This window comes from Talpa occidentalis, unplaced genomic scaffold, assembly GCF_014898055.3.
Source record: "Talpa occidentalis isolate TD23 unplaced genomic scaffold, MPIMG_talOcc4v2.1 talOcc4.17, whole genome shotgun sequence".
Classification (NCBI taxonomy): domain Eukaryota; kingdom Metazoa; phylum Chordata; class Mammalia; order Eulipotyphla; family Talpidae; genus Talpa; species Talpa occidentalis.
Window position 1 is genome coordinate 12550949 of NW_023601754.1, and position 21875 is coordinate 12572823.

Genomic DNA, 21875 nt, shown 5'->3' on the forward strand with positions numbered 1-21875 from the left:
CTGTTTCCAGAGCTGGCTCAGAGGCTCCTTGGCTGGTTCCTCTGCCTTGGGTAGCTGTCCAGGGATAACACTGCCCCCTGGTGGCCACGGTTGAGAGGACACATCTCCCTTTAGTGGCCCTCAGGGGTCCCTCCACCCAGGGGGAGGCCTGGCCTCCTCACCCTCAAGCAGGCAAGGAATTCTGACTCCAGCTCAGGGATTTCAATGTGATCACTCACAGGAATCACCTGAGGTTAATGGAAACAGCCCTGAGCCTCATCTTCATCACTCCTTAATGGGTAGATAATGGGCTTGGAATTGTGCCCCAGCTCCTATGCTTTGGGGCAGCAGAGGCCGCCCTGCCCACCCAGGACAGACAGGTGACCTGGGCAACAGGACAGGTGTAGAAACTCTGTGGGCAGGAGCCCAGGAGGACAGGGAGACCCACTCAGCCCTCTCCCCACCCTCCCCTGGGGCTCTGGGTGGGGTCCCCTGGGATGAGCAGGTACAGGGGGAGGGCAGTGAGGCACTGCGGGTCTGGCTCCCCCTCACACTCCTGAGCTCAGGCCCTGGCGCCACTGGCCTCTCCCCTGTGCTGCAGGACTCGACTCCCAGGACTGTGGATGCTGCACACACAGCCCAAACCATGGGGACCCTGGGCCCTCGGGGCTCCCCCAGAAACCACACATTGTACAGAGGCCACTGGACACAGATTTCAGACCAACCACGGCAAACCCTTGAAATCTTATCACAGAAATGAGGCTACTAAGGTTGCCCTAAGGAGGGTGACCCTACACCCCTAAAATGTTAGCACCCTGCTGCCTGCTCTCCACATGGAAAACAGTTTTGATCAAAGTTCAGTATGACACCAAAGTATAAGCAACAAAAAGAAAATAACATGGACACATCAACATTTAAAATTTCTGGGCATCTAAAGTGACTGTCCATGGAAGAATCATACAAAAACCAAAAGGAAGAAAATACTTGCAAGTCATTTTTTCATGCAGGTTAAGAATTTTCAGGGCAGGAATGGGCACAGGGCAGGATCTCTATGACCCGAGCAGCCATAGTAAAGGAGGGGTCCTGGAGCCCTCAGTAGCTTTTCAGGCTTTTATTGGGGTTTTACTGGCTACACAGCAGGCAGGGGTGCTGGGGGGCCAGGAGGCTGGCAGGCCTCCCAGCCCCCAGCAAGTCTTCACTCTAGCTGGGCTGTCCGGCCTTCTCTTGCGTTCTCTCTGCTTCTCTGCTCTCCTCATGGTTCTGCTCTTCCATTTGTTCTGCTTCTTTTCTTCTCGTGGTTCTGCTCTGCTGGCGTCCCCGTCATGCGGCCCAGTCTTAGCCCAGGTGAACCCCATCCTCATATGCTCATACCACACCCTACTCCAGGTGCCCGCCATCAGGCATGCACTCAGGACCGCAAGGATCCATCATCTATCCTAACGGCGGGAGGGCAGAAAAGCCTGATACTTTTTTTCACTTACCCTTCAAGAATCCTCACTGTAGAAAGAATCTCTAAAATTCAGCACAACAAAGGAAAAGATAATTGGCAGTTTTTTGAATATAGTTCTTGAATATTTTCCTCAAAGAGGTATTATAACCGGTCCACAATGACAGGACCCCGTGGCCTTTCCTGAGACACGCACAGAGGAGGAGCTTCAGGCTCGCACGGGCCACAGAGACACGAACACGAGGAAGGGGCCAGAGCCAGCGAGACACAGGAGGGAGCAAGGAGCACAGACATGCCAGGGTTGTGCAGAGGAGAGGAAACTCTTTTCAAATGGGGAGAGCAACAAATCATACAAGCTCTCATGACAATGAAATATAGGGGATGATATGTTAATATTAACCAAACTCAAATGCAAATAATGGTGAAAGTAATATGTCATTATGGCATATTCTCAGCCCATCATTCCCTGAGGCCTTGTAATGAGGAGTCTTGATGTGGAATTGAAAATATGTCCACGCGTCCCATGGAAGTTAGGAAATACTCCCTTCGTCTAGACTAAACGTGGAAATATCACTGTGAACTCAGGAGATGTTTATCGTGAAAATTATTTATATTAAACACACTTGCTCTGCCCCTGCACAGCGCACACACAGTGACACGCACCCTGTGTGAGCAGGCCTCCCCCCAAGACTGGGGACTTGAGGAACACGCGTCTTCCCACTCCAGATAGCAGGGGTTTAGAAAAACAGCTGATTCGGGGTCTGGGACAAGGAAGCTTGGAGCCCATGTGTCCCCACAAAAGTCCCAGAGCCAACTAGACAGCCCCCCTGGTCACAGGGGGATTTCAGCTTTGAAGGGTAATGATAAACAATGATGGAAACGCTTTTGATACAGAAGTTAAATGATTCAAAAATACAAAATCTAAACAAATTGCATCTCCTTGAATGATGTAAGGAAATAACAATCTCAAGTATTACCAGGGTCACTGTACCAGGGTCACTGAGTGACAGGTGGGGACACATCTCTATAGTCTTTCCTGTTAACAAATCACAGAGACAGTAAGTGAGTCACCCCCATCTACAAGTCTGGCAAAAATGACTCTCTAGCCACCAGGCATCCAAGTCTGTGATGTCAGAGGGAGAGAAAGCAGCCCTGACCCCTCCATGCAGGACCCCAGCCCCCTGCAGCCTGGCTGTGGGACTGACATGAGCCTGATCAAGCCTCTGGATCCAGCTGCTGAATCACATGAAAACAAAGGACAGTGGTGGGACCTGAGGACGGTGGTGCCAGTCTTATGATCTGGAAGCTTTCCCAGCTACTCAGTTTAGGGTGTGTGTAGGATCTGGGTAAAAAGCAGGGAAGTGTGGAGACTGCATGGATGGTCCAGGCTGGGGCGTGCAGGGGGCTCATAGCACAAAAAGGTGTGGAAAGGACAGGCCTGCCTGGTTGGCGCTCTGGGTCCCAGGGCCCACCCTGCTGGGCGGAGGACTGCATGGCCTGGCCTGGAGCACTCCTGCCTTCCACAAAGCTCCTTGGGTTAACCCAGCTGCCCAAAGAGGCAGAAACCAGACTGAGAAATGAGGCTGCAGCAGGTGGTCCTGGACTCTACCCCTGAGGCCTTCTGAGCAGGGCAGACCAGACCCAAAGACCTCAGCACCCTGAGAAACAGGGGCTGCTGGGGCTCTGCAGCCTGGAAAAGTGAAGGTCACACAGTGCCCTGGTGGGTGACAGGGACACTTCAGCCACCTCTCCCAGGTCACAGATACACAAGCAGTCAGGGCTTCTGTACAGAGGCTTTTATTCAGTATATCGGGCACTGGATAGCAGGATCAGGATTCAGTTTTGAGCCAGGATGTCCTCAATCCAGGGTATAAATGTAGCGACACGGGTGGCTACGAAGGGAGTCTTGGTGGGGCGGTTTCTACCAAAAAAGGACAACATGCCCACCAGGGTCCAGCTTCCATTCTTGGGGCAGACCAGGGAGCCACCAGAGTCGCCCTGTGGGAGGAGAAGCACCTGTCTGCAGACTGACAGTGGTTTCAGGGCCCTGGGCGCCCCCACCTGACCCAGACATGAGTTGGTGAGCCATCACAGGTGAGCCCTGTGTTCCAGCAACATAAACTCCTTTTCTATGGAGGCCCAGCTCTGTGCCAAAGTGGTGGCAGGAGGGAGGGAGAGGGAGTTGCTCCTGCGGTCTGTAAATCAGCTGGAAATACCTAACCCAGGGCGTGTCCCCGCCAGCAAATACCCCGGCCAGCACGCCCACGCCTAGACAGACACATTATCTGCTATGCGAGTGTAACGGTGGTGCTGGCTCCCAGGACACACATCCAGGAAACAGGGTCACGGGACCTGGGGCAAAGAGGATCCCTCCAGCCTGATCGGGGGGACAATGAGCGAGGGGCTGGATTAGAGCGTTAACATACACGGTAGAAGCTGACTCCTTTGAAGCCAGCACAGATCATGGCATTGGTGCTGATTGCGGGCCAGAACTTCTTGCAGGTGGCCGTGGACAGGAGAGGCACAGTGGCCTGCTGCAGCTTCTTAGGGTAACCACTTCCTGTTGACAGTGTCACAGTTGGATGATGACCCTCATCCTCCCTGCCCATCCTGGGTGGTTTAAGCTAGTGACCCTGAGTGGAGCCCTCCGGTTCCCCTCTTCCAAGAACAGGACCAGAGTTCACAGAAAGATCCCTGCACAGTACAGTGCTTAGAAGCAACAGAGGGCCACAGTCCTGATGCCTCTCAGTCCAGTCTGACTTTGCTGCAAGCACAGATGATGACACAGTCCTGCTGCCCGGCCTGGTGTAGCCTGAGTCCTGCCATGCTCATTGGGGGGGCACAGGGGCAGAATTTTCCACCCCAGGGAAGGGGACTAACATGCCTCTGATTTGAGACCATTCTGGGGGTGACAGGAATTCCCTCCCCGCTGTCCCTTCCTGCCTGCTGCTGTCGTAGGTAATAACTGGCTATAGCCCAAGCCTGGGGAGAGGAACTCAGGATTGGAGGAACACAATCAGGCAGAGCCAGCCCAGGGAGGGGCACCAGGCTGTACTCTCAGGACCCTGACTGCTTTGGACCCCCAACAGCTACCAGGGCTGGATGGCATCTGCACCACGGCCAGTCATGTCTGAGGGGTCTAAGGATGGGCAATACGGGGTGAGTGGGCAGCACCTGTTCGGAATGAGCTGTGGCTACAGAAACACGGTTCAAGGACATCCTGAACTCTGTTGGGGTATTTTGCTAGGTTTTCATTAAGAACATGTTGTAAAGATTCAGACACATTTAGGACACAGCTCAAGGTCGGGCAATCCCACAATGCAGAGCCATCCAGGTCCTTCCTACCATTCTAAGAGTCCCGAGTGGCAAGGCCATGGTCACTCACCAGCGGGGTGGGTTTCCCCCCAGCCCATAATGGTGCACCAGGTCCGGGGAAGAAACTGGTCATCAACACTGGGCAGGAGAACAGAGGACACCGTCCTGTGGAAGTGAGCTGGTGTGGCCAGCTTCAGCAGGGCGATGTCACTGTATACACTGGTCAAGTTGAACTTGGGGTGTATAAAGACCTGTGGGTAAGGGCCAGGGGAGGAGATAAAACAAATGAATTCCTATTGGCCCCATGGAGAACAGAAGTGAGGGGAGACTTGTTGAATAACTGAGGCCCATCTTCTGGTTTCTGTCTCTGCAGCTGAAGGGTCTTCTCTGCTCATGTCCTCAAACCCTCATCTGCCTCCAGGGCTAGGTCAGTGGGGGCTGAAATACCTGGGCAATGTCCAGGATCTCAATGTCATCTTCAAGGGAGCTTCTGTCAAACAGCCCAGCCACAACCCAGTCAGATGTCCTAGAGGGAGCAGGTGGGTAAGGATTAAAGAGGAGACCACGCCCCTCCCCTTGTGTCTAGGACCTTCCTGGGCCTCACGTGACATTGCAGTGGGCAGCGGTGATCACCCAGTTCTTGTTGATGAGGGAGCCCCCACAGAATATAAACCCAGTAGGAGTCTGTAAGAAGAAGAGAGGGTCAACATTGGCAAGAAGCAGTCACAACATGGGCCTCCCCGGTGGCGCAGCGGTTGAGCGCTGGGTTGCGAAGCTGCCTGCAGCCTCTGCAGCCGGTTCGATCCCCGGCTGCTCCCCGGCCATCGGAGGAGGGTCCCACATGGCGTGCAGACCTCTCCTGCCGCCCGCTGCTCCCCTCAGCAGTGTACTTCGGTCCTTCTGCCTGCTCTGCTCCCCGCTCTGGCCCTGGTGAATTCTCTCACCCTCCCACGCTTCTGACTGTACCCAGTGCATGTATAGACCAAACAAACAAATAATAAATAAATAAATAAATAAGACATGCCTCTAGAAAAATTTAAAAAAAAAAAAAAAAGAAGCAGTCACAACATTGTGGGAAGCAGCTCCTATCCTGTAGCTAGTACCCCAATGTAACCCCACTCAGGTGCTGACTCCCCTCACCTGCAGCATCACATGCCAGGGCCAGGAGCCAGGACGAGCATCTGTCCCATTGATGATCCTGGGTACAATGCTCAGCTCCGGTTCGCTGGCAGGGGCCCCAGAGCCTGGGGGTCACAGTGGGGAGGGTGAGAGGGTGAAAGTCTAGTTAGTCTCTGGAAACCTGGGTGACCCTCAGCCAGCACAGCACCACGCCCACACTTCCCCCTCCTGGCACCCCTGCATCCAGACTGGAGGACACACACCCCTGCCAACTGGCCCAGTCACCCTCCCAGGGATGCAGAGGGACAGGCAGCTCCATCCGGGTCACCATGCCCAGAGGAGCAGAAACAGGCTGAGGAATCAGGTTCCCTGCCCCCCAATTTCTTGCTGGAGACCTCAGGCCCCTCTGACTCTCCCAGGCTCATTTTTGCCCTTATCATGGGAAAAGAGCTGGGATCCCCACAGGCAAAGTTGCCAAAGTCATTGTTGTTAGGAGGTATAGAATTAAAAACAGAGCGCCCCAGGGACACCAGAAAGCCCCCCTCTCAGTTTCCTGACTGTATGTGACTTACACTGTTTATATGCTGGAATCTCTATTGCAATTTCAGAAATTCTTCATTGCATAACAATGAAGTTTCTTAATTGTTTAAAAACATAGCCTTTGACTCCCCCCCTCCCCACCCCCATGAAAAGACACAGCAAGGAAACAAAGCAGAAGACAGGATTGTCCAGAACAAGGAGGACACGCAGGGCTTTTGATATGTGCAGACACATTTGCTGGGTCAAGACACAGGATCCTCAGCAGCTCCCAGGGGTGTGAGAACTTGGCCACAGGAAGAAAGGGGGGGCAGGCCAGCCCTTCCTACAGTCAAGGGGTTCAGATCCCTCCTCCCCAGTGTCCTTCCAGACATAGCTGGTTCTTAGACACCAACACTCACCAAACACAGCCCCCATGAGGGTGAAGCAGGAGAGAAGCCAGAGCAAGGCCATGGTGCTGCAGTCAGGGAGGGTGGGGTGGCCTGCTCTGGGGCCCCTTTAATATCCCATGGAGCCCTAGTCCCAACCAGGCCTGTGGGCCTTCCCTGACCTGAGGGCCTCTGTCCCCATGGTCAAACCTGTCCTGGACTGACTCAGCCCGGGTCACCCAGCACCAGGGAAAAGGGCAACTTCCTGGCTCCCTGTCACCCATCAGCCTCAGCAACCCCCAGGGGAAGCACCCAGCTGTGGGCCCCGGAGGCCCTGGCCCCATCATGGGGGCGACAGGTACACAGCAAAGACTCATCTATAGGGAGCCTCACCCAGGTGTTCAGGGGCATCAGGAGCTCAGCACCCAGGACTCAATTTCAACACAGACTCCAGAGCCCAGGACTTGAGGCTGCTTCTCTCCCTGCTCAGGGAAACCCCCTGAGGCAAGTGACACACCAGGCTCAGCTCCCTTAGGAATGGGCCTCGGAACCAGCCCAGACATGTAGCCCTGGAGGACACAAGGGCAAGACAGTATCTCACTGGCTTAGCCCAATGACCTTTCCTTGAGAATTCACCATTTATGACCTGTCTTTATAAAAACTCTTATTCTCAAATGAGGCTTGAAAACTCATCCACTTTGGCCCACCGAGGACCCAGAAAGCTCAGGGCTGATGTCAGGAGCACAGAGGCGAGCACAGGAAGGCCAGGAGAAGGGTGAGCCCAGGAGGCACCTGCCCTAGGTGGGGCCACAGGACCTCAGCGTGTCCAGACTCCACCCGCGTGTCTGCTGGTGTCCTCACGATGCGTTGCTGCAGCCAGAAAGACAACGCATTGCTGTAGCCAGAGGCATATGAGTATTTTGTTACTTATTTTACTTCCTTATTTTCTGTACTGAGACATTTTTGCTGTTTTGATGTCTACTTTCCAACTTGATTCCAAGCATTTTATTTTTTTCTGTTTCTCAATTTTGTGCATTTTCCAACACAGGCCCCACTTCTCAATTGTGAGAAGAGGGCACCAGAACATCATATTTTTGTTCATCTGATGTATTGAAATTGGTGTTCAGTCATTTAATTGGCATTTTCTTTAATCAACCAGGGAGGAACATTTTCAAAAATTAATAGAGCATCTTAATTTCTGGTCCTTTTTTTCATTTCTGATTAGGATACATAGATTTCTATTGACTGGTGAATTGTGTGACCTGTCACTTTGTGATGTGGTTCTGTGATCCAGTCTCTGTACAGAATAGAGAACCATTTACATGTACTCTGCTGCATTGGGAATTGTGTCACTTTTCCCCTCAAATAATTGTCCCAGTAGGGACATCCCTGCTGGCGCAAGGGGTTGGGACACAACCTATGAAGCAATCCGCAGCCACTGCAGCCGAAATCGATCCCCCGGCTGGTCAGGGAGCAACCCACATGGTGCAGCAGACCTCTCCTGTCTCGCCCACTGCTCCCCTCAACAGTGTATTTTATTTTTTTTTTTTAGTTTTTTTTTTTTTTATAGAGGCATGTTTTTATTTATTTATTTATTATATTTGTTTGTTTTGTTTATACATGCACTGGGTACAGTCAGAAGTGCGGGAGGGTGAGAGAATTCACCAGAGCCAGAGCGGGGAGCAGAGCAGGCAGAAGGGCTGAAGTACACTGCTGAGGGGAGCAGCGGGCGGCAGGAGAGGTCTGCGCGCCATGTGGGATCCTCCTCCGGTGGCCGGGGAGCAGCCGGGGATCGAACCGGCGCCGCAGAGGCCGCGGGCAGCTTCGCAACCCAGCGCTCAACCGCTGCGCCACCGGGGAGGCCCTCAACAGTGTATTTTAGTAGATCCACCTGTTCTGCTCCCCACTCTGTCTCTGGGGAATCCTCTCACCATCCACACCTCTGGCCTGTACCACACATCTGTTCTTGTATGCATAAATAAATAAATCCTTTAAAAAAATTGTCCCAGTAAAAAAGTAGCACTATTATTTAAAAATGAACACTGATGTAGAAAATACCTAAATAAAAATAATTTTTTTTTAAAAGTAGCTCTATTGATTTGAGCTCCATTAGCTTTAAATCCTGTTGGTCTTAGATTTGTAAATTCAATTTTGTGTTGGAGTCACCTCTTCTGAGTGGGTGACAGTCTCCTCCAGGGAGGAGTTTTAATAGTGTAATTTGAAGCATGCATGCCTTAAAGTTATTATGTTGGGTGTTAATACTTTTCTCAATGGTTAAGTGTGTTACTTCCAAACTGGAGTGCATGGTATTCAGTAAGAAGGAGCAATTGACTTGGTTATGTGAATAAAGATAAATTAGCTTTTAAACTTTTTTTTAAGATTTATTTATTTATGCATACAAGAGCTGGGGTACAGGCCAGAAAAGTGGGGGGGGGTGAGAGGATTCACCAGAGACAGAGTGGGGAACAGAACAGGCATATTGACTAAAGTGCACTGCTGAGGGGAGCAGCAGGTGAGACAGAAGAGGTCTGCTGTGCAATATGAGTTGCTCCCTGGCTGGCCGGGGATTGAACTTGTGCTGCAGAGGCTGCAGATTGCTTCATAGTGTGGTGCTTTACCCCTTGCACCACCAGCGAGGCCCTAGCTTTTACACTTTTTACCTAAATTTCTCTCTAAAGAGACATATCCAGGAAGACTAATCCACTTATCTCTTCCCTTAGAGGAGAAAAATTTTTTTGCCTCCAGCAAATGCCCTACCTCTGCTATCCTTGTCCTAGCTGAGGAATTCAAGATGGCATCTAAAGCCACGTGGACGTCATTCAGTCCCACTGGGTCTCACATGTATACAGCGATGTCTATGATACTAAGTCTCTCTCTGATTTTTCTTACTTTTATCCATATAATACTTGTTTGAATATTCCCCAGCTGAGAAAACCCTGATGTATGGGATTATTGCCTCATATCCCTGTATTAATGAGGAATTCTAGTTCAAACAGAAATTCAAGCTACAATTAGTAACTCCATATTCAACCTGTTCTTTTTATCATTATTTAAACAGTGGCCCAAATCTCTTATAAAACTAAGAATTTGCTAGGTTTAATAATGAGAATTTGCTAAATACCTAGAATCATATTTTCTAAATTCCTAAGGATACAGGTTTACTTTTGCTCTTTATTATAAGAAAACTAAAATTGTATTTTCACGTTACTTAAAAGAAAAATAAAGCATGTGTTTATGTGTAAGTCATCCATTTTTAAGGGATGACAATGTAACAGCTACTACAATGGCTTACAATGCAGAACTTAAAAACTGAAATATAATAACTCTAAATAAAAATTAATTAAAATGTGCTATTAATATATTGGGAATGATGTTTTAAAAGTCATAGGAAGGGTTTAGTGTCAAAATGAAATGGTTACTTTCAAACAAAATGGTAGGAAAAATGGGAAAATGAACCTGCTTGGTGGCCTAGGGGTTAAGTCTCAGCCCTAAAACTGGTATGGCCTGAGTTCAATTCCCAGCCAGGGAGCTAACCCATATATGATGCAGCAGACCTCGCCTCTCTCGCCCGCTGCTCCCCTTAGCAGTGTATTTCATCAGTCTGCCTGTTCTGCCCCCCACTCTGTCTCTGGTGAATCCTCTTACCCCCTGTACCTCTGGCCTACACCCAATTCTTCTATGCAAAAAAAAAAAAATAATAAAATATGGAAAACAAACAAAAGTGTTGAAAGTCTAGGAGAGGTATCTTAAAAAACCTGTATGATAAAATGACCTGCTTTAGGAATATTTAGCCTAAGCTTAATATCAGTATTATAGGTTTGTAAAACCAACCTTTAATTTCTTCATCTGCCAAAAGGTTTAAAACATTCTAAAACTCCCTTTACTAACTTATAATAACAAAGACTTGAAGTAATCTAAGTATCATGTTACTCTTTTTCCCTCAGATTTGGATAACTGAGAAAAATCGAATCCTGTGAACAGGATTGAGCCTTTTCAAAAATGAGATCTGCTCAACCCAAATAAAACCAGAACCCCATGAGCACCAAGCAGACTGCCCCTCTCCATAAATGATGGTCTCCACTAGAACGATGGTCTAGACAACAGGCACACAGAGAGCGAAACCAGCCCTGACGCCTGCAGCCTGGCTGCTGGACTGAACATGAGCCTGATCCAGTCTCTATCCAGCTGCTGAATACAGAATAACAAAGGTCATGGAGGTGGAAATAGGGGGAGGGAGGGGACTGGAAGGATAATGCCTATCTCCCCAACTTAGAAGAGTGTGTGCGGGACCTAGGTCAGAAGGAAGGAAGGGTGGAGACTGCATGGATGGCCTGGGGTGGGGGGTGCAGGGGGCACAAGGCAGAGAAAGGTGCTGGAGCATGTGGGGAGGGACAAGCCTGCCTGGGTGACCCTCTTGGTCCCAGGGCCCACCCTGCTGGGAGAGGACTGCATGGCCTGGCCTGGAGCACTCCTGCCCCCCACAAAGCTCCTTGGGCCAAGCCCACTTGCCCAAACAAGACGAGACCAGGCTGAGAAATGAGTCTACAGTAAGTGGTCCTAGACTCCACCCCAGGGGCCTCCTGAGCAGAGAAGCCCAGACCCAAAGGCCTCAGCTCCCTGAGCAACAGGGGCTGCTGGGGCTCTGCAGCCTGAAAGGGAGGGGTCATGCTGCCCCCAGGTGGGTGACAGGAACACTGCAGCTACCTCCCCCAGGCCACAGACACATAAGCAGTCAGGGCTTCTGTGCAGAGGATTTTATTGGGGATAAAGGGCGCTGGAATGGGAGGATCAGGGCTCAGTTGCGAGCCAGGATCTCATCAACCCAGGGTTTGAAAGCATTGACACGGGTGGCCACGAAGGGCTTGCAGTAGCGGCAGGTTTTGCTGCCATATGACAAGATGCCCACGAGAGTCCAGATTCCATTCCTCTTGCAGACCAGGGAGCCACCAGAGTCGCCCTGAGGGAGGAGAAACGACCTGTTTGAACGACTGACAGGGTTGGTAGAACCCTCAGTGTCCTGATCTGACCCATCCATGTGGGGTTGAGAAATACCATATGGACCCTGATTCTAGCACAGGAACTCCATTTCAATGGCAGCCCAGCTCGGCACCAGATTTGGTGATAGGGGACATGGGAGTGGACCCATGGTCTACAAATAAGCAGGAAATATCTAACCCAGAGGGTCACCTTGAGAGTAAACACCCCTGGCCAGCAGCCCCATGCCGGACACATTATCTGCAATGTAGTGTAACGGTGGTGCTGGCTCCCAGGACACACATCCAGGAAACAAGGTAACAGGATCTAGGGCAAGGAGGATCCCTCCAGCCTGATCAGGGGGACAACCAGTGAGGGGTGGGTTAGAGCATCACATACATGGTAGGAGCTGACACCATTGAGGCCAGCACAGATGGTGGTACGGGTGTTGATGTTGGGCCAATATTTCCTGCACTTTGCCATGGACACGAGGGGCACGGAGGCCTGCTGCAGCTTGCTAGGGAGATCACTGCCTGTAGACAGAGGCCCAAGGTGGATTAGGACCCTATCCTCCGAGTCCATCCAGGGTGGAGGAGACAGAGACCCTAAGTACAGCAGCCCAAGTCCCCACCCAAGTTCAAGATCAGAGCCCTGTACATATGGACCATAGAGGCCTCAAAGTGCCACGATCCTTCTGATTCTACTCCAGGGTGGACTGACTTTGCTCTAAGCACAGTTAATTAAACAAGCCCTGCCGGCCCATCCTGGTGTGGCCTGGGTGCTGCCAGCCTGGGTGTGGAGGGCAGAAGGACAAAGATTTCCTCTCCAAGGAGGGGATGACATCCCTCTGATAGAGATCCAACTCTGGGTGACACCGAGGCCCCTCCATGCTGCCCCTTCCTGCAGGCTGCTGCCCTGGAAAGAACCAGCCTTGTAACCCAGTCAGAGGGATGAACTCAGGATTCTAGAAATTATATGTATCTAAGCGGCGCTCCAAGGAGTGGACACTGGGCTGACCTCTCAGCACTCAATAACCACTCTGGAGGCCTGGCATCAGCCAGGGTAGATGGCATCTTCACCATCGCCAGTATTGTCTGGTGAGACGGAGGATGGGCGGCAGGTGTGAGTGATGCAGCACCTGCTGGGAATGAGCTGTGGCTACAGAACCTGACAGTTTAAGGGCCTCATGAGCTTGCGCCCAGCATTTTGCTGTTTTCATTAAGAGGTTGTTGCAAAGATCCAGACACATGTAGGATACTGCTAAAGTTGGGGCAATCCCACAAAGCAGAGCCATCTGGGTCCTTCTACTGTTCTGAGTCCTAAGTGGCAAGGCCATGGTCACTCACCATGAATGCGGGTTTTCCCCCAGCCTATAATGGTGCACATGATGTCGGGAGGGAATTCGTCAGAAAGACTGGGCAGTGGAACAGGGGACACGTTGTTGTGGAAGAGAGCCGGTGTGGCCAACTTCAGCAAGGCGATGTCACTGTATAAGGTCCTCAAGTTGAAATTGTGGTGTCTAAAAATCTATGGGTTGGAACCAGGAGGAGAATATGAGACAAGTGAATTCTGGGTGGCCCCTTCAGAAAACAAAGGTGATGGGAGACCAGGAGAGAACTAGGGTCCATCTGTTGGCTCTTGTACCTGCAGCTGAAGGACTTCTCTGCTCCTGCCCCCAACCCTCATCTGCCTCTGGGGCAGGTCCAGCAGGGTCTGAATACCTGGGAAATATTCAGGATCTGGAAGTCGTCCTCACGGGAACTCTTGTCAAAAAGCCCAGCCACAACCTGGTTAGATGTCCTGGAAGGAGCACTGGGTAAGGATTGAGGAGGAGACCACGCCCCTCCCTTGTCCCTAGGGCCATCCTGGGCCTCACGTGAATTTGCAGTAGGCGGAGGTGATCACCCAGTTCTCATTGATCAGGGAGCCCCCACAAAGGAGGTGTCCATTGGAAGTCTGTAACAAGATAAAGTATATACTGGCAGGAAAACAGTCACAAATACCTGGGAAGCAGCTTCTACGCCATAGCTGGTACCCCAATGTAACCCTACTCAGGTGCAGACTCCCCTCACCTGCAGCATCACATGCCAGGGCCAGGAACCAGGTGCAGCGTCCTCCCCATTGATGATCCTGGGTTCAATGCTCAGCTCCGGTTCACTGGCAGGGGCCCCAGAGCCTGGGGGTGACAGGGGGAGGGTGAGAGGGTGGAGGTCTAGTCAGTCTGCAGAAACTGAGTCGCACCCTCAGCCAGCACAGCACCACACTCCCCTTCCTGGCACCCCTGCATCCAGAGTGGCAGACACACACCCCTGCCTGCTGCCCCAGTCACCCTCCCAGGGATGCAGAGGGACAGGCAGCTCTATCCGGGTCTCCCTGCCCAGAGGAGCAGAAGCAGACTGAGGGATCGGGGTCCTGCCCCCAAGTCCCTGCTGAAGACCTCAGCCCCCTCTGACTCTCCCAGGCTCATTTTCCCTAAGAAATGGGGAGCAAACACTGCCTACCTTACATTCAAACTTACCAAAAGCTGTGGATAGGAGGTACGGTATTAAAATTAGTGACCAGGTCACTGGAAATCCCCCTCTAACAATTTCCTGGTGGGATGAGACTGTACCCATTTACACTGCTGGATCCTCTGCCTGGAATTTCAGTAACTCTTCATTGCATAACTGACATCTCTTAATTGTTTAAAAAGACAGGACTTTGACACCCCCCCATGGAAAGACACATCAAGGAAACAGAAAACAAGGAATTAGACTGTCCAGAACAAGGAGGACACGCAGGGCCCTTGACATGTGCAGACACATTCGCTGGGTCAGGACACAGGATCCTCAGCAGCTCCCAGGGGTGTGAGAACTTGGCCACAGGAAGAAAGCGGGGCAGGCCCAGCCCTTCCCACCAGTCATGGCACCTCCAAAGTATCCCAGGCCTTGCTCCAGGCAGCCCCTGCCCCTAGCCCTAGGGACAGGGACATGGCCCGGCCGCTCCCTCAAGCTGGTGTCTCCAAACATGTCCTCATCTTTTCTTATCAGAACAGAAAAACCACCAGCAGTAGCTGTGAGGGGCTCACCCTGCAGAGGCTTCATAGTAATGGAGTGGGGGGCCGGGTCCCCTGTGCAGGGAGCAGCCTGAAATCTCACAGGAGTGGGGCCAGCAGGTGTGACAGGGACGGGCAGGAAATACAGGGAGGAGCTTCCCCCACTGAGCCCTGGTTCTGGTTATAAACAGGGAGTGAGTGTGTGAAGCTGCACAGAAGTGACAGGCAGGGGCTCAGCAGAGGCCCCTTCCCAGGTGAGGCGGGGAGCAGGGACCTGCTGAGCCCAGTGTGGGTGTCAAAAAAAACAAAAACAAAAACAACAACTTACAGAAAACCTGGAATGCTAATAGTTGCTAAATCCTGAGCACAGTTACATGATATGATACTAGGTTTTTTTTTCTTTTCTTTATTTTTTGTTTGTTTTCAGAAACCAAAATCTTAGCTGTCTGCCATTAGATAAATTCCCTGAGAGAAGTAATTGTGATGGTCACCTGGGACCCAAATCTGAGCCACTTTCTGGGCTCCTGCCTCTGAGCCCTACAAGCTTCTGCCCCACACCTGGCACAGCTGTGAGGGCTCAGAAAGCCCACAAGGGACGCTTTCCTCCTGCAAAGTCAGGTTACTGTCTGCGTGAAGCCATGGGACAGGAGAGGGGGTTCAAAGCCCCCCTTGAGCTGGCATTGCACTATGTTTTCATTAAGAGGTGGTTGTAAAGACCCAGACACATGTGGGACACTGCTCAAGTTGGGGCAATCCCAGAAAGCACAGCCATCTGTGTCCTTCCTACTATTCTGAGTCCTGAGTGGCAAGGCCATGGTCACTCACCATGTATGTGGGTTTTCCCCCACATAAATGAGCGAAATGCCTCATCTCGTACAGAACCCCTCATTTCTCCACAAGGGGCCTGATGTGGACCCTCTGGCATCTTTTAGGCCTTCCCCTGAATTCTCCTCCCAGGCCCCACTAATGCCTCAGACTTTAGCACTCACCATAGGAGGCCCCGATGAGGGTGAAGCAGGAGAGAAGCCAGAGCAAGGCCATGGTGCTGCAGTCAGGGAGGTATGGGGCTTCCTGCTCTGGGGCCCCTTTTATATATCACGGAGTCCTATGTCCCACCCAGGCCCTCTGGGCCTTCCCTGACCTGAGGACTACACTCCAGTTGGTCAAAGCTGTCCTGGACTGGATCCAGCTCAGGTCACCCCAGCACCAGGGAAAAGGGCAACTGCCTGGCTCACTGACATCCATCAGCCTCGACAATTCCTGGGGGAAGCACCCAGCTGCGGGCCCCGGAGGCCCTGGGTCCATCATGGGGGTGGCAGGTGCACATCAAAGACTCATCTACAGGGAGCCTCACTCAGGTGTTCTGGGGCACCCACAGCTCAGCACCCAGGACTCAGCATCATGCACATCCAGAGCCCAGGACTTCACGGTGCTTCTCTCCCTGCTCAGGGCAACCCCCTGAGGCAAGTGAAACACACGAGGCTCAGCTCCCTTAGGAATGGGCCTCGGAACCAGCCCAGACTCAGCTCCTGAGCACATGAGGCAGGACAGTGTCTCCATGGGTGAACCTAACTCTTCCTCTCTTGAGAATTCACAAAATCATCAATTTATAATAATCAATTTATAAACTTTTGGTTTCTTTTCATGTGAATTTTTAAAAAATTATTTTTATTTATTTATGCATACAAGAACTGGTGTGTAGGTCAGAGGTGCAGGAGGTGAGATGATTCACCAGAGACAGGGTGGGGAGCAGAACAGACAGATCTACTATAATCCACTGCTGAGGGGAGCAGCGGGAGAGACAGGAGAGGTCTGCTGCAGCATGTGGGTCAGCTCCCCGGCCGGGGATTGAATTCATGCCGCAATGGCGGCCGATAGCTTGATAGTGCTGAGACTTTATCCCTGCACCAACAGGGAGGCCCTCATGGGAAGTTTGGATTCCATACCATAAATGGCCCAGTGAGGACACAGAAAGCTCAGGGCTGATGTCAGGAACACGGAGGCGAGCACAGGAAGGCCAGGAGGAGGGTGAACCCGGGAGGCACCTGCCCTAGGTGGGGCCACAGGACCTCAGCCTGTCCAGACCCCCTGTGTGTCTGCTTGTGCCTTCACAATGCATTACTGCAGCCAGGAAGACTGGATAGAAGCATTGAATATTTTATTTCTCTATTTTCTGTATTTGTATATTTTGCTGCTTTGATGCCTGCCTTAGAGCTTGGCTGAGGTATTTAATTTTTTCTGTTTTTCAGGATTAAGGCTGGAATCACACTTGGACTAGCTGAAAACTCTTTGTCTAACTACCATGGAGACTTACATGCAGTTAATAGCTGGGGCCACATAATGGGCTGAGAATCCCGGAGACCTCCTGCATCAGGACAAGAAGGGCGCTGGTACTAATGATGGAAACTTAAAGTAGAAAAATTTAAGATAGAAGGACTCACAATGACTCCCACAGTAGAGGTAGGGATGATTAATGTATCTTACACGAAACCTAGCTATGGAAGTTTCCAGAGGCAGGGTCAGAAAAGTTTATCAGCCAGAGGTGGGGACAGAGAGGATAATAATCTTAGTGCACCAACACAACTCGACCCCAAGATGATTATTTCTGCAGTTCCATCAAAGAACATTAAAAAGAATACCCCTTGCCCTGGCAAAACTCGGTTCTTGCTTTTAAAGACTGCCTTCCTGCTTGTATGCGGGTGATTCTTTCCTTTCCTCAATAAAGTTGCCATGTGCTGATGAAGGGAAATGTCTGCTCAATTCTTTCTCAGAGAGACCCAAGTACCCCACACACCAAACCTCATGATCTGAACCCCAACACCAGGATCTTAACTTCCATCTTATATTGGAAACCTCCTTGATAGAAAAGCATCCTGCAGCAAAACCTTGCTAAGGGTGCACCAGTCTAACTTAAAATGCATAGGTCATTCTTTCCCACCAAGCAGTCACTTTCTAAGAAGTAACTGAGTAACTACTTCATTTCTAAGTAGTTTTGACTGACTCATACACTCAAGGAAATAACCTTTAAATTTTAATTTCTAAGAGTTGCCCCTTGGCTTTAAGAAGGGGGGGGACAGAAATTTTGCATTAGTGTCCTAACCCTGCATTTTCTTCATTACTTTCCTAAAGACATTTTGAATGGGTGGAAAGTTTCACCAGAATCATAATTTTAAAACAAATAATCTAATTCTTCAATTATTCCCAGCCTTGAAAACTCTGATGTATGGGATTATTGCTTCCTATGCCTGTAATTAATTAGGAATTCTAGTCCAAAGGAAAACTCAAGCTACAATGGTGACCCAAATCTCTTATAAAAGTAAGGTTTTGCTGAATTTAATGAGAATTTGTTGAATATGAAGAATCATATTTTCTAAATTATTAAGGATACTGGTTTACTTTCGGTTCTTATAGTAAGGTGCCGTGAGCAAGAAGCCTCATTTTTGGTCAATTTGTTTACACGGCATATGTTATATTTTTACATGCTCATTCCCTCCCAGAAGTGACCCCTAGTGGAATTACCAACTCCCAGAGTCTGATCTTAGAACCAGGGACTATATAAATACGTGCCTCCTTCAGGGCATGCAGAGGGCAATTGTTAAGCCATTCAGTTATGACAAACTGAGGGAAGTTTTTCAGGATCCAATGAAAATCCTGCACTGATTCAGGCTAGACTTGCTGAGGCCAGGAGAAAATATGCTAATCTAGACCCAAAGACTGCAGAGGGTCAAACCATCCTAGCCATTCACTTTACTAGCCAGTTTTGCCCTGACATCAGGTGCAAGCTCCAGAGACTGGATCATGGGGCTCAGGCCCTTCCTCGACACTTTTGGACATGCCCTTCAAAGTCTACAGTAACAGGAAGGAGACCAGCCTGTCTGGAAGAAAAGGGAAGGAGAAAGGCAAGCAAAGGGCCCAATGTATGGTGGCTGCCATTGCCAGCTCCCTGTCAACTCAGACTCACCTAAGACCCCATGTAATACCAGGGCGTTAGGAATCTCAACCTCTTAAAGGGCCCCCAGCTTGCTTCCATGACCAGCAACCAGGACACTCTCCTATTAGTTCATATTTAAGCTGACAGGTAACAACTTTCCATGACAATTTTCAGATACGAGCTGGTCTTCAGTATCTGAAGAGGCCATTGCCAGGGTTGTGACTTCTACACCATCACACAGGACACTGGAGCAGGGACTGTCCCACTCTCCAAGATGGAGAATGGGCAGCCCAAACCATGGGCCTCATGAGAAGGCAAGGAGGCCATCAGCTGCCTCTGATAATGGCCCTATGAAGAACCCAGTGTGGAAGGAGAAATTATTTATTTTATTTTTTCTAAAGATTTAATTATTTATTCATTCAAGCACTGGGTATAGTCAGAAGCGCGAGAGGGTGAGAGAATTCACCAGAGCCAGATTGGGGAACAGAACAGGCAGACGGATGAAGTACACTGCTGAGGGGAGCAGCGGGCGTCAGGAGAGGTCTGTGGGACCCTCGCACGGCAGCCGGGGATCGAACCGGCACTGCAGAGGCTGTGGGCAGCTTCGCAACCCAGCGTTCAACCGCTGCGCCATCAGGGGAGGCCCAGCAGAAATTTTTTAAAGGGGCCCAAAGGAGAGACAATTCCTCTAATGTATCTCAATGGGTGAGCCTCCAGTGATCCTAGAAGTGTCAGACAACAATGAGCTTCTTGGTGGATACAGGGCCACTTACTCTGCCTTACTCCAATTCTGTGGACTGACCAATTGGTTGACTGTCCTCACTGGAATTCATGGCCAGCCTAAGCCAGGACACCCTGCTCACTACAAGGCCACATGTTTCCACATTCATTTTCGGTCTTATCTTCCTGGTCTATCCCTCTGTTAGGACAGGACCAAACTCCAAGCCAGTCTCTGATTGCCAGTCTCCACAGCAACTATTGGCCCCCTTAGGCACTGCTGTGGAAAACAGGAAGAGCACAGAAGCCCCCAGACTCACTGATTCTGCCAGTTTGGCTACCAGCACCTCCCTCCAGCTATCTGGGACACTCCAATCCCAGGCTGACCTATCTTTGCCACCCCCAATAGGGTGCAATTAAAGGATCCTCTTATCTTCCCTAGGAAGTTATAATGTCCCCTCAAGCCAAAAGAAAACCACAGTCTTTTATACAAAAATTTCTCCAGTCAGGTCTTTGAAGACTTGGCATTCCTAAGCTGGTTTCACTTCACCTCATTGACAGGCCATCACACTGCAGCTTTTGGTGGTGGAATATCAGTCTCCATGGGGTACCGTCATGGAGACCTAGGACAAACGATTACAGAACACCTGGACCCGGATGGTTGGGCAGCCCATTTTGGACAACCAGCACCACCAGTAGCTTGAATGCCAAGTATGCCCTTCAAAGACAGTAATTGAGAACAAAAACCCGCCAGCCTCAGTGATAGGGGCTAGGAAGAGGGTGAGCAGGGTACCTCGCCTAGCTTAGGAATCTGCACATACACACACTATTTGACCTGTGACCTGTTTGCTCTGAGCTAACTTTCCATTCCAAGAGGTACCTGGGAGAGTGATGGAAGCCATTTCTGTCAGAGACGGAGCCATCCCAGGGATGAAGTGCTCTGCATCCAGGTGCCAGTGGAGGGGGAGCTGCCAGGGAGAGGGGCCACCAAAAAAAAACCCCAGAAGTTAACCGCCTGGAGTGAAGGCCCTTCACAGATAATTAACTGTCTTTGTTTAACTTACTGTAAAATAACCTGCTAGAGACCAGGTGTTAGATTTTCTTTGGAGCATGTGGCTAAGCCATTTGAGTGTCTTGCTGATCCAACTAAAGCACATATTAAAGATTCATATCAGGTCTTTGTCTTTTGATTTCAACAATTGTGCCAAGTAGAAAGAATCCGGTATTTTCCAGCAACATCATGACTAGATGAGACTTGGGCCCTAAAACCCACTTCCCTTTCTTTAAAGAAATACTTTATTTTTTTTAAAGATTTATTTATTTATTCATACAAACACTGGGTACAGTCAGAAGCGCGGGAGGGTGAGAGAATTCACCAGAGCCAGAGTGGGGAGCAGAGCAGGCAAAGGGACCGAGGTACACTGCTGAGGGGAGCAGCGGGAGGCAGGGGGGGTCTATGCGCCATGTGGGACCCTCCTCCGGTGGCCGGGGCGCAGCCGGGGATCGAACCGGTGCTGCAGGGGGCAGCTTCGCAACCCAGCGCTCAACCGCTGCGCCACCGGGGAGGCCCCCTCCACCACATGTTTTAAAAGCAGGAAAAAGTAAGCCCAAGCTGATGAGAATATATATTATTGAGTAAATGAATATAATAAAGATTCCAGCAGAACTTGCAGCCCAGGTGCAATGAGCACGCCAATGCAGCCATAATTAACAAGTTTGCTTACTTACAGCTCTTTCCCTTTCAAGATTCACGGCCAGGGCCTCAGCGATCTCTCTGCAAGCTCAGGCAGCCGGCCAAGGTGGTCTGTCCCTCCAAGGCCATCCCTGAATGCCAGCATCTTTCCCCCTTTGCGTGGCCCCCTTTTCTGGGGACTCTGCCACAAAATGGTTGTGCCTGCTGAAAAACGATGCGATCAAAGTAACAGATATGGAGACAGTTGTGTATCAAAGGAACCCTTGGTCTCTAAACCGGTGCTCCGACCTTACGGGGCTACCCAGGTCTGGGACCTCGCACATAATAAAGCTTTCCTGACCTCAGCATTCCTGAAGTACCTCTTGATCTTCCTCTGCCCGGGTAAAAGGCTAGAATTTCTACAACAAACCAACTGCTACCTGACACCCCCCAAAAAGTAGAACCCCAGGCACCGTGCTGTCTCCGCCACCCCACACCCCTGACTGTGTGACCCCAGGCCTGCCCTATCTCCTCAGGACCTGTGAGAAATAAACTTGCCATGATGGGTCTTGCTGGTGGCGACTTAAATCCTCACAAGAGCCCCCAGGTTGGTCCAGCTGATGTCTATTTAGAGAGGTGTTGGGTTCAGAGAGCTGGGTCCTGGGGTTACCTCTAAGAATAGTTTCATCAGAGCTCCCCTTTCAGTGGCTCACAGGGAGTTTCCCTATGAGGCAGAGATGTTTAGGTCCACTCAAAAGGGCAGGGTTATTATAAAAGGGGGA

At 50.6% G+C, this 21875-nt stretch overlaps 2 protein-coding genes across 2 annotated transcripts; both read right to left on the reverse strand.

Annotated features, from left to right (window-relative positions):
* Positions 1-3262: 3262 nt before the first annotated feature.
* LOC119250315 (chymotrypsinogen B2-like) lies at positions 3263-6850 on the reverse strand. The gene is made up of 7 exons (XM_037518066.1): positions 6799-6850; positions 5882-5985; positions 5346-5425; positions 5189-5267; positions 4812-4992; positions 3853-3986; positions 3263-3424 (listed from the first exon to the last, which is right to left on the reverse strand). Exons 1-7 carry the CDS (start codon positions 6848-6850, stop codon positions 3263-3265), a joined length of 792 nt encoding a protein of 263 aa, XP_037373963.1.
* Positions 6851-11514: 4664 nt separating this feature from the next.
* LOC119249082 (chymotrypsinogen B-like) lies at positions 11515-21276 on the reverse strand. Its single transcript, XM_037516155.2, has 8 exons — positions 21150-21276; positions 20302-20389; positions 13812-13915; positions 13616-13695; positions 13461-13539; positions 13086-13266; positions 12139-12272; positions 11515-11722 (listed from the first exon to the last, which is right to left on the reverse strand). The coding sequence occupies exons 2-8, from the start codon at positions 20342-20344 to the stop codon at positions 11561-11563; spliced, it is 783 nt and encodes a 260-aa protein (XP_037372052.1). The 5' UTR covers positions 20345-20389; positions 21150-21276; the 3' UTR covers positions 11515-11560.
* Positions 21277-21875: the final 599 nt, after the last annotated feature.

What these genes read in the sequence shown, in the direction of transcription:
- LOC119250315 (XM_037518066.1), bottom strand. Translation starts at nt 6,850, where the DNA reads ATGGCCTTGCTCTGGCTTCTCTCCTGCTTCACCCTCATGGGGGCTGTG. An exon ending in CCTGGCATGTGATGCTGCAG is followed by an intron (nt 5,426 to 5,881) that starts GTGAGGGGAGTC and finishes TTCTTCTTACAG; the next exon opens with ACTCCTACTGGGTTTATATT. An exon ending in GCTGCCCACTGCAATGTCAC is followed by an intron (nt 5,268 to 5,345) that starts GTGAGGCCCAGG and finishes TGCTCCCTCTAG; the next exon opens with GACATCTGACTGGGTTGTGG.
- LOC119249082 (XM_037516155.2), bottom strand. Translation starts at nt 20,344, where the DNA reads ATGGCTCCGTCTCTGACAGAAATGGCTTCCATCACTCTCCCAG. An exon ending in TCCGCCTACTGCAAATTCAC is followed by an intron (nt 13,540 to 13,615) that starts GTGAGGCCCAGG and finishes TGCTCCTTCCAG; the next exon opens with GACATCTAACCAGGTTGTGG. An exon ending in ATGGTGTCAGCTCCTACCAT is followed by an intron (nt 11,723 to 12,138) that starts GTATGTGATGCT and finishes CTCCTCCCTCAG; the next exon opens with GGCGACTCTGGTGGCTCCCT.